This window comes from Pseudophryne corroboree, chromosome 6 (genome assembly GCF_028390025.1).
Source record: "Pseudophryne corroboree isolate aPseCor3 chromosome 6, aPseCor3.hap2, whole genome shotgun sequence".
NCBI classification, from domain to species: Eukaryota; Metazoa; Chordata; class Amphibia; order Anura; family Myobatrachidae; genus Pseudophryne; species Pseudophryne corroboree.
Genome location: NC_086449.1, coordinates 580366382 through 580378957, shown reverse-complemented (window position 1 = coordinate 580378957; position 12576 = coordinate 580366382). Strand labels below are relative to the sequence as shown.

The 12576-nt window shown below is 44.0% G+C and overlaps 1 protein-coding gene and 1 pseudogene across 1 annotated transcript in view; one reads left to right on the top strand and one right to left on the bottom strand.

Annotated features, from left to right (window-relative positions):
* CDHR2 (cadherin related family member 2) overlaps nt 1-12576 on the bottom strand; it is a 314955-nt gene that overhangs the window by 137176 nt on the left and 165203 nt on the right. Inside the window, exon 16 of the mRNA XM_063927912.1 lies at nt 5754-5825. Within this exon, the coding sequence (XP_063783982.1) occupies nt 5754-5825 (72 nt within the window). The remainder of the gene's footprint in view (nt 1-5753; nt 5826-12576) is intronic.
* Nucleotides 9955-10073, top strand: LOC134939029 (5S ribosomal RNA; annotated as a pseudogene).

Genomic DNA, 12576 nt, shown 5'->3' with positions numbered 1-12576 from the left:
TTCATATGCGGGAGAAAGGCGTATAAGTGACTTGCCCCAAACTCAGAGGGATTGTGTTACATTGGAAAAGTACTGCCTGAAGTAATGACTGTATCCCATTTAAAAATGAAAGACATTCATCGTGGTGCCCAAGCTCCTTATACTCACACTCATTACGAGCACGTCGTTAAACGGCACCTGATAGAAAGAACAGAGCATCCGGCCTCTGACCTGATCCATGAATCCACTGGGATTAAATTCCTACTCGCGTTAGATATCACTCGTACCGCCAGAGGAGTGATAAATTATAGATATATATCTGCGCTAGCGAACTTGTTAGACAATATCACCGAAATGTATGACGACACGTTCAGGTACACTGGGAAAGAGTTACAAGCCTACAAAACAGAGCTGGTTCAGCATAGGATGATTCTCAATTACCTCACAGCAGTGACAGGCGGGTATTGTGTTACCCTAGCAACTCAATATGGAGTAAAGTGCTGCACGTATATTACAAACAGCACTGAGGACCCGGCCGAGGTCATAGACCAAAAGATGGATGACATTTTGCAATTGAAGTGGGAGTTTCGAAGGAAACACAATCTCACACTCGCTGCTGTGGGTAATGAGCTGACCAGTTGGGTGTCATGGTTGAACCCACGAAATTGGTTCTCTGGATTAGGAGAATGGGCCCAAGGTATTATAATGGATGTAGGGAAATTTCTTTTGTGTATTCTGGGAGTCGTCATATTGGTTGGTCTGATATTTAGATGCGTTCGGGCTTTAACGAAGTGTAAAAGTAGTACCAGAGTGATGAGTCTGAGGAGCGAGGACACTGTAATAACAACAACTAATTTGATTTATGACCCAACGATAGGACAATGTTGTGATGAAAATGTGATTCCACGGTCCGTTTCTTTCACCCGTTTCTCCTTTGTTTTCCTCCAAGGTACAAAGACAACCACTTGGAAGAAGAATTTGACAACCTCTTTTATACAGACCATTGATGAACTATGCCACAGACCCCCAATATCCCTAGTGACTTTAACTTTTTACGAAAGCCCAATACTTTAGAGACTGTAATTTTATTTTTGCTCGCTATTTACAACAAAAGCACCGAGAGACATCAGACAACATGTACATCAAGACAAGACATCAGACAAGACCTCAATCGGCGACTGTTTATTTAAACTCACATAGTTTACGACTGCATTTATAACGCTTGTTTCTTATCTTCATCTCTACAACCTCCAGGTAGTATCTCACATAGTCGACAGGTGATTCTCACATATTAGCATTCACATGTTTCCCCCTTCATGTATCATCAACTAAATGTGCTCCCCCATTTGTTGCAACCAAAAGCCGAAAAGAGCTCGGTAGAGTTTGACAGCCCATCCACAGACCCTTGATACGGAATAAGAAGGATTCAAATGTATACGTCGCAATACCTCGAAGCTTGATTTAAAACACGTACGGCACGATGATACATGACCCCTCAAACATGGATTTCATACACACATGCTTTTACTGTCTCACTAGGTCATACTTTTCCCACCTTCTCCTCTCCTCCCTTTACCCAATCATAAAAAGGTATTTACATGATGACATATATTTTTCTGTTTGAATTGTTTAGGAAGTGGCAGTTATTGATGACTGCCAAAGGGTGGACATTGATAAAGCTAAATATTTATCTTATAACATTCACTATATATTGGTAAGAGACTCAGTACGCAATGGGCGTACGGGGTACCGTAAGGGTATGCACTTAGCGTAGCAGATGCTAGGCCGTGGTCGAGACGCACGAGCGGCATGTTCGCTCACGCTTACGCTGGGTATCGAGCACGCTATAGGCGGTCCGAGTACCATAATGCTACGCTACTAGCGTAGCGGACGCTGTGCCCACAAGAGGAACACAAGCGGCGCAGACGCTCACAGGATGACACACAGTAAACCTTGTATGCAACACAATGAAGGGATATACTTATACTGTAATGATATAACGCTTCTTAACCTTGTTAATATAAAAGCTGCTTGAGCGATTGAGACGCTCCGAATACCCTTAGCAATGTAATGATAAACACACAATACCTTGTAAGGTTCCAAAACCTTTATCTAGATGATTTTAGTATGTAAAAGGGGAAAACAGTTACAGCTTATACACTACAGCACTAACATAAACACCTAAACAGTATAACTGAAATTATACAATATACAACAGTTTATTAATCCTAAACAAATAACAGAGAGAGAGAGAGTATGGCAAATACAAACAGAGAATAAGTTGGTTACAGAGAAACACTTACACGCGTGGGAATGACTTCGCCGGCGCAACCTGGACCAGGGCTCTAGCCTTCAGTGTGAAAACCTTGCAGAGTCTTGTGTCACCAAGCCTATTGCAAGCTATATTTATTTACTAACTCAAGACATACTACAATAGATACTGTGTGCTCTCTTTCCATTGGTTAGGGGGTGGGACATGTACTGCACCTGGGATCATTGGTTAGTTCCAGAAGTGGGCGATGGCTAGGACTTGTTAGTATTCTAAATTCCTCTTTGTCTGATTATATTGAGGAAAGCTATTGTTTTGGATCTTCCAAACAAACTCTGTCTCTGGGCTTTGTTTACCCCACCTTCAGTTGAGACAATTGACAACTCAGCACTTATTATTCTGGAGAGAAACCTGGTTCTATTCATAAACAAAGGTGTAAGCCCTCTTCATAGAATCTCAAAGCTTAGTGTAAATAAGGCTATTGTATTCAGTCTGTGGGAAATAAATGACTGAATTCTATTCACCTACCCTGCACTTGTGTAATTTATTCGGAATGCAATTAATCTTATATTCTACTTCTGTGCATAACCATGAGCAGGAACTATGCGAATCCCTCCCAATTATCATAGGCACAACACCCCTTCAATACCCCACAGCTGGACACCATACACTACCCTCCAACCTTTGTCTGAGCCCTCCCAGCATGCAAAGAGGAATCTCTCTGTCCCTGAACCAGTTACACTAATCATACTTACAGATATTATTAAAGGGAATATTACCTATAAAATACATTATTTGGATTAAATATGTAACGATCGACTCGCCCACCAGACGCACACAAACTCTACCATAAATGCACATACCACGCGCCTGAGCGCACGACCGTGGAGGCGCCGTCACGCAACTGCGAATATGCGCACACACGGGAGAGAATGTGCACATGCAGCGGGCAAGCGCATGGGGTTAATACAAGGCATCATAGGTCGCTATATTTTTCAACTTTGACACTTCACCCATTCTTCCTTACAAAAGTCTTCCAGTTCTTTGAGATTCCTGGGCTGTCTGTGACGCACTGCTCTTTTAAGGTCTATCCATAGATTTTCAATTATGTTGAGGTCAGGAGATTGTGAAGGCCATGGCAATACCTTCAGTTTACGCCTCTTGATGTAATCCACCGTGGATTTTGAGGTGTGTTTAGGATCATTATCCATTTGTAGAAGCCAGCCTCTCTTTAACTTCAGCTTTTTCACAGATGGCATCAAGTTAGCGTCCAAAATTTGCTGGAATCTTATTGAATCCATTTTTCCTTCTACTCGTGAAATGTTCCCTGTGCCACTGGCTGAAATACAACCCCAAAGCATGATGGATCCACCCCCATGCTTAACAGTTGGACAGAGGTTCTTTTCATTCAATTCTGTACCCTTCCTTCTCCAAACGTACCTTTGCTCATTCTGGCCAAAAAGTTCGATTTTAACCTCATCGGTCCACAGAACTTTATTCCAAAATGCATCAGGCTTGTCTATATGATAATTTGCAAACTTCAAATGCTGATTTTTGTGGTGAGGACGTAGAAGAGGTTTTCTTCTGATGACTCTTCCATGAAGACCATATTTGTACAAGTATCTCTTTATAGTGGAATAGTGTACCACAACTCCAGTGTCTGCCAGATCTTCCTGGAGGGATCGTGCAGTCAAACGTGGATTTTGACTTGCTTTTCTCACAATCCTGCGAGCTGTTCTTACTGATATTTTTCTTGGTATTCCAGATCTTGCTTTAACTTCCACTGTTCCTGATGACTGCCATTTCTTAATTACATTCTGAACAGAGGATATGGGCATCTGATAACGCTTTGCTATCTTCTTATAGCCTTCTCCTGCTTTGTGAGCGTCAACTATTCTCAGTTTCAGTGTTCTACACAACTGCTTAGAGGAACCCATGGTGCTGATTGTTGGAGCAAGGTCAGATGAGTCTGGGCTTTTAAAACCTTTGAGATTGACATCACCTGGTCTTTCCAGATGATGATTGAGAACAATCCATGACACTGCCAGGTCTCAGCTGTCCAAAGGGGGCAGTACAAGGTATTAACTCTGCAGGGTGCCCAAACTTTTGCAGACGACATTTTTTGTTTTCTGTTCTTTTGAAAGTGTAAATGATGGAAATAAAATCAAACTTTTTTTGACATGTTATAAGAATGTCTAATCTGTAATTTGATGCCTTTTGGAGATTTTTCCATGTTTCCTTGGCTTCTTTTTGCACATTAAAATGAATTTTTGCCTGGGGTGGCCAAACTTTCAGTCACCACTGTGTATATATATATATATATATATATATATATATATATATATTCTTTTATTTAGTTCAGTAGAGTTTCAAGACATAGGGCCTAATTCTGAGTTGATCGCAGCAGCACATTTGTTAGCAGTTGGGCAAAACCCTGTGCACTGCAGGGGAGGCAGATATAACATGTGCAGAGAGAGTTAGATGTGGGTGGGTTATTTTGTTTCTGTGCAGGGTAAATACTGGCTGCTTTATTTTTACACTGCAATTTAGATTGCAGATTGAACACACCACACCCAAATCTAACTCTCTCTGCAAATGTTACATCTGCCCCACCTGCAGTGCATATGGTTTTGCCCAACTGCTAACAAAGTTCCTGCTGCGATCAACTCAGAATTACCCCCATAGATGGATGTACCTTTTTTTGCAAAGCCAAAACATTTGTGCATTCAGGGTCTGAATTAGAGTTGGAAGCATAGTAGCTGTATCTGTGGGTATCCACTGAAGTTGGATTTACTACCTTATGCTAATGCAATATTCCAGTTAGCTAATGAGGGGATCTGTGCACCTGCAAGCAAAAAGCTGTGCCGCCAGTCACAGTAACTGTCAGCATTTGTATAACCAATTGTACCAGCCCCATGCAAGGTGCGAGAGAGCCCTTCCCAGTACGCATGTCTCAGAATGGGTGTAGTATGGTATGCCGGCGGCCGGGGTCCCGGCTACCAGCATACCGGCGTCAGAAGCCCGACCGCCGGCATACTGACAGCGTGGCGAGCGCAAAGGAGCCCATTGCGGGCTCGCTACGCGCGCCAGGCTATTTGTTCTTCCTCCAGGGGGGTCGTGGAACCCCACGAGGGAGAATATCTGTCGGTATGCCGGGTGACGGGTTTCCGGCGCCGGTACACTGTGCGCCGGGATCCCGACATTTGGCATACTGAAGACCACCCCTCAGAATCACACAAAGCTTAGATACATGCCCACTACACTCCCAAAAGTCAGGGTGGTTTTGTGTGTTTGCATTGGGGCCACTCAGAAGCCCCAAGTGCACTAATAGACAGATCCGGACAAGTTACATCAAACCCAGAAGAGGAGAGACATATACGAAAATGCGTTCATTCGCTATATGCAAATACTCACCATTTTGCGTCTGCGAACAGATATTTCTCTGACTCAGAACCAGCCCCCATTCACCACCATAAATTAAAACTTAATTGCACATGATACTTACCAAAAGCATTGGTCATCTCTAAGAATTCCGGAGCATTGTCATTGATATCCATTATCACCACACGCAGGGACTCTAATCATAGAGACAAAAAGGTAATATAGATATTTATATCAAGGAATATAATACATGGATTAGTTTATAATCTGTGCCAGAGTTTAAATGAAGATCTGGTGATGTTGAAACTAAAAAAGTCTAATATCTCTGTGAATATGTCCTAATTGGTAAGTTTCTCTTCTTCACTAGAGAAACTTCTTCAGGCTGTATGTTATTCAGGAAGCTGATTCAGTAAGATTTTCCAAAGGAGCTGCTCACTGATACTAAACTGGAAAAAGTTTAGAGCAGCAGGGATCAGTTTGTCTCATTCCAGATCAGCTGATCCAATTGCTTATTACTTTGCTACCTTAGATTTCTCAATTTTTATCGCACTCTGTGTTTACCTAATGGGACATTAAAGCTGACCACAAATCTTGAATTGTAAGTTTTTATCTACTGTAGTTTTTGAGTTATAAGTGTTCAAAAATGGCAAAAATCAACAAACTTTCAACCTGTATTACATTGCACCCTTAAATGTGCCGTCTCCAAGGTATAAACCAATTAATGAAACCAATTTATAAACTTTTGATATTTAACTACAAAATACAGATGTGTCCGGCATTGTCCGCCTTGGGTAGCAATTTGAGTAATTTTACCCTAATTTCGCTTCTTACTTCGCTAAAAGTGTACTAAGTAGCTAATAGTGTACGAGAGGGGCCCATTTCTCAATGAGTAATAAAACTCATTGTGAATGATAAAACTCAGTACTGGGCGAGATGCATCATCGCTTGGAGAGTGATAAAATAGAGAGAGAAAAAGTACCAGCCAGTCAGCTCCTATCATTTTTCAAACACAGCCTGTAACATCGCAGTTAGGAGCTGGTTGGCTGGTACTTTTTCTCTCTGCATTTTATCACTCTCCAAGCAATGATGCATCTAGCTCACAGCATAATGATGTCAAATGCGAGTATCTCATACATGACCTCTGTCCTTTTCCTTTTAACCCAGGTTACATAATTTTCCATGAATTTTGCTTCTATTTTCACTATAGTGTACTATTTAGGCTTAGTATTTTTGTCACAGGAGAAATGGTTTAAAGCACTGATCAGGATACATATTTCAAGAAATAGTGGCATGATGCAGCAAAGTCCATGGTGTGTCAGACAGGGGTTATTTGGCATGATTTGAGAATGCAACCTTGAATGTTTACTTCTTTAACCTTGTCATTTGGTATATCAAATTAAAAACTTTTGTTCTGAGCAAAAAATTTTGGGGGGTGTTTTATTATATCTCAGGGGGTAATTCAGACCTGATCACTGCTGTGCGTTTTCACACAGCGGACGATCAGGTCTGAACTGCACATGCATATGCATCGCAATGTGCAGGCGCGATGGTCCGCAGCGCCGGGTTGTGACGGGTTGGTGCGAAAAATCCGATCGCATCGGCGATCGCAAGAAGATAGACAGGGAGAGGGCTTTTGTGGGTGGCAACTGACCATTTCTAGGGAGTGTCCGGAAAAACGTAGAAGGGACCCGGCGTTTTGTGGGAGGATTTGTGACATCAGCTTTGGCCCCGATCATCGCAGCGGCTGAGTAAGTCCTGGGCTGTGCAGAGACTGCATAAACTGCTGTTTGTGCAGCTCTCCTGCACATGCGATCGCACACCTGCACAGTGAAGACCCTCTCCCTGTAGGCGGTGACTACCTGATCGCAGGGATGCAAAAAATGCACCCTAGAGATCAGGTCTGAAATGAATTACCCCTTCAATCCTGGCCTGATAAAATTTAGGTTTTTACATTTTTCACAAATGCCACAAATTGTGGATTTTTTACATTTTCAAACAGAAACAGTATAACTCAAAAACAAATATGTTTGAGACATTCTTTTACATGATTAAATGTGCATAAAAAGGAGTGTTATGGTAGCCTTACCTTGGTTAACACTCTTTCTGCTAGGTACATTGGGTTCCACAGGGAAACATCGGGGGTGTACAGTGGATCTTGATCCAGAGGCGCCAACAGGCTAAAGCTTTAGGCTGTCCCAGGATGCATTGAGGCCTACTCTATAACCCCACCTCCAGGCACTGAGAGCCCAGTTTCGTTAACCAGTCCAATGCAGGAGCAGGTAAGAGAGAAGGCACTAGGCAGATGTTAGTCACATAGGGGTCATTCCGACTTGTTCGCACACTGCCATTTTGCGCAGCAATCAGGTCACTACTGCACATGCGTATGCACTGCAATGCGCAGGCGCATCGCACGGGTACAAAGCGGATCGTTGCTGAGCGATGGTTTTAAGGAAGAATCCATTCGCACAGCCAATCGCAAGGAGATTGACAGGAAGAAGGCGTTTATGGGTGTCAACTGACTGTTTTCTGGGAGTGTTTGGGAAAACGCAGGCGTGTCCAAGTGTTTGCAGGGTGGGTGTCTGGCGTCAATTCCGGGACCAGACAGGCTGAAGTGATTGCAAGGGCTGAGTAAGTTCAGATGAGTAAGTTCAGACCTACTCAGAAACTGCACAAAATGTTTTTGCAGAGCTCGGCTGCACAGGCGTTCGCACATTTGCAAAGCGAAAATACACTCCCTTATATGCGGCGACTATCTGATCGCAGTGCTGCAAAAAGTAGCAAGCGAGCGATAAACTTGGAATGACCCCCATATAACAACATTTTCACGACAGGAGAAGGGACCAGCGGCTAATGCCATACAAACCCACAGAAGCTAGGTGCGTCAGGGTGGGCGCCCTGTGGAACCCAATGTAACTCGCAGAAAGAGTGTTAACCATGGTAAGTCTACCATAACACTCCTTTTCTGCAGCAGTTTACATTGGTTTCCACAGGGAAACATCGGGGATGTCCGAAAGCAGTTCCTCAAGGGAGGGGAAGCATCCTGGGAGGCGGAAGTATCAAAGGCATAGAACCTACGAAACGTGTTCACTGAGGACCACGTAGCCGCCTTGCACAATTGTTCTGCGGACACGCCACGGCGGGCCGCCCAAGTAGGTCCAACAGACCGAGTAGAATGTGCTTTAATAGCAGCAGGAGCTGGGAGTCCAGCCTGCGCATAAGCTTGTGCAATCACCATTCTAATCCATCTGGCCAAGGTTTGCTTATTTGCAGGCCAGCCACGTTTGTGGAACTCAAACAGTACATAAAGGGTATCTGACCTCCTCCTGATAGAGGCAGTCCTCTCCACATATATACAGAGAGCCCTTACCACATCCAAAGACATCTCTTTGGAAGAAAAGTCAGAAGAGATAAAGGCCGGAACCACAATCTCTTGAGTTACCTCCTGTTTCATACATTATATATGTCTTTATCAATTCAGGAATTTGCGGGATTATACAATATTAGGAGCCACATCAATACGTGTATAATCTCAGTGACAAATGTATGCACATATGGGATCAGTGCCACGTATCTGTCACAATTACAGTTATAAATAGGCTCATTTTTTTCACTTTGATTTTCAATACCCATACCTGGTTATCTTACAACAAGATATTTTGTTACATTCTAATTAAATTTCCACAATCAAAGTGCTACATACTGTTGATCTGTCAACGGCTTCCCACAGGTGTATTGTTACATTGAATTCTCATGCCAGATTTTTGTTTATGTGTCTATCGGACAATAATAGATTGACAACAATATAGTTGAATAGTCACTTGTTCTGATATTCATAACAGCTTCTGCTGAGCACTATCAGAGGCAGCAAAAACAAATAGCTTCCCTGGTACACTGATAGCTTTTTTCACATCAGGAATCCCATTTGAATTATCTCCACCACCATGTGATTTCTGGAACTCCCTCTCATCCTGTTCAGCAACCTTGCAACTCTGCAATGCAGTATGTAAACAGAGCACAAGATTGCCACATAACAGGACAGTAGAAGTGTTCCCCTATCTTCTTTCGGTATCAGTATCGCTTTCAACCACCCTGTCATTTTTTCATTTGATGCTTGGGCAGATGATCAAAAAGCAGAAGTGGTTTGAAATACAGATCTGATCCTCTATCAGCAACCTGATTGCAGAATGGCTATATTACCATTACTAGCGTTTTTCATATTATGTATTTTTGTAGCACTCAGCGCCTTTGACTGTCTTTGTCACTTTTCATAATCAATTTTGATCAGATACTACAGGGCCCCCAGTGTCATCAGGTATGATTTACTTACCTGCGGTCAAACCACACTGAGTATGCCCAATCTCGTCTAATCTTGGAAGCCAAGCACTGTGGGGCCAGGTCAGTACATGGGTGGGAGACCACCAGAGAACACCAGGTACCGCAGGTATTTTTATCTAACCAGAGACACAGGACCCAGAACTTATTATCAATTGACCATAATTCCATCAGGCATTTCAATTGTGAACTGGGTAGAGCCCGGTGCATACTCTCTTTTTTCCTGTCGCATTTTTATTTGAGCAATTATTGTACCAAATCAGGAATAAGAGATCATTATTGACACCAGACTTATTTTCGCTCATTGAGCCATAATGCCACAACTCTTAATTTAGATTTATTATTATTATTTATTTATTCATATATATTTTTAAAAATTTCATTATTTTTTTCATTGTATTTCGTTACACGTCGAAATCTTTTGTTGCCTTCTAGTTATTTTTATAGGGATATCAATAAAAGTTATATTTTAATTCCAGAATAACTTCTATTTTTTCATCAATTAATAAAGTGTGCCCCAGAATAGACATATAGTCTTTCTCTTTCTTTTGGTTCCAGTACTTTACGGGAACCATCTCCCCCTCTTTTGCAAGTAGTTTACTGAACTATTTTCTGGGAGCACCACCAACCCAGCGCTGGATTACAATTGTTTTCTGCGAACATAGCCGCATGTTGGTTTCTTAACAATATTTGTATAATAACCTTACTTATTGAGTGATCCTGTGCAGACTCACCCAACTGCTTTTCTACTCTTTGCAGAAAAGACAGAATTCTGGAAGTTCTGAATCTATAAACAACGTAATTCTTATCAGCACACCAGGTGAAGTAGGAATTCCAGCCCCTGTAATATATCTGGGCAGAAGCCGGTTTACAGGCCTTCAGCATAGTTTGAATAACCACCTAGGAAAATCCTTTGGCCCTCAGGAGTGATGCTTCAAGAGCCACGCCATCAAAGCTCATCCAGCCAGGTCTGGGTAGAGGCAAGGGCCCTGTACGAGGAGGTCTGGTCACTGAGGAAGTAAAAGAGGATGCCCTGTCGACAGACCCTGCAGGTCTGAGAACCAATGCCATCTGGGCAACGCTGGAGCGACTACAAGCAGCATTTCTCCTTCTTGTTTGAACTTCCGTAGGACCCTGGGCAAGAGCAGGGCTGAACAGGCCAGCTGGAACTTCTGGCAAATGCCAGAAGGGCTGATGGGCAGGGGGGCCAGACCGGTCCGGTCCCAAAGAGAGCTGGGAAGGCCGCACGCAACACAGCCCCCTTGACTCACAGCACGTCCCTGTACATCGTGGTGGCGCACCCTCTGCAACGTGTGAGGGCCCCCCCACGAGGTGCGCACGCGCGTGTTTACACATGCCCCGGGCTGAAACGGAGGCCCAGTCCATCGCTGGGCAGGAGGGACACTGGAGGGAACACGTAGGGAAGGCGAAAGTTCCATGGAATTGCCAGAGTGTCTACAAACACCACCTGAGGATCCGTGGTCCATGAGCCAAAGAGACTGGAACCTTGTAATTGTGTTGAGACGCCATCAGGTCCACATCTGGTAGGCCCCACCTGTCCACTAGGAGTTGAAAGACTTCTGGGTGAACACTCCACTATCCGGCGTGTACGTCTGCTTCCCAGCTCAGGACCCCCGGAATGAACACTGCCGATATTGCTGGCAGATGGCGCTCCGCCCCACAAAGGATTTTTGACACTTGCATCATTGCCATGCGGCTTCGAGTGCCACCTTGATGGTTTATGTATGCCACAGTGGTGGCATTTTCCAACCGTACTTGAACAGGCCTGTTCTGTACCAGAGGCAGGGCACTGCCCTCAGCTCCAGAATGTTGATTAGAAGGAGTGATTCCTCCTTGGTCCAGCGACCCTTAAAAGAGTGTTGCTCCAACACCGCACCCCATCCCCTCAAACTGGCGTCCGTTGTCAGCAGGTCCCACTCGGGGATCCAGAAGGGACAGCCCCTGCTTAATTGCTGGTCCTGTAACCACCAGGTCAGCGACAGACGAACCTGCAGAGTTATAGATATCATGTGAGACCTGATCTGATGAGGTAGGCGGTTCCACTTGGAAAGTATCAACCGTTGTAGAGGGCGGGAATGAAATTGAGCAAACCATGTCGAAGGCCAACACCATCAGGCCAAGTACTTGCATCGCTTCAGGACTTTGACTGGAGACAGGAATAGTCTCTGACTGTGTGTCCAAGAGTGCCCCCAGGTGCACCATGCTCTGAGCTGGGATCAGCGAGGCCTTCCTCTAATTGATAATCCACCTGTGGGCTAGCAGGAAGGTTACCGTCAGTTGCAGATGACTGAGGAGGACATCGTGGGAATTTGCCATAATCAGCAGGTCATCCAGATACGGCAGGATTCTGACTCCCTGACGACGGAGGTGGACCGTCCTCAAGGCCATGACCTTGGTGAAGATACAAGGAGCTGTGGCCAGTCCAAATGACAGAGCCTGGATTTAATAGTGAAGGTTGCCAATAGCAAACCACAGAAATTGCTGATGCGACATGGCAATAGGTATATGCAGGTATGCCTCCTGTATATTCAGGGATACCATATAGTCTCCAGGTTCCACAGCCAGCACAATTGAGCGCAACATTTTCCATGGAA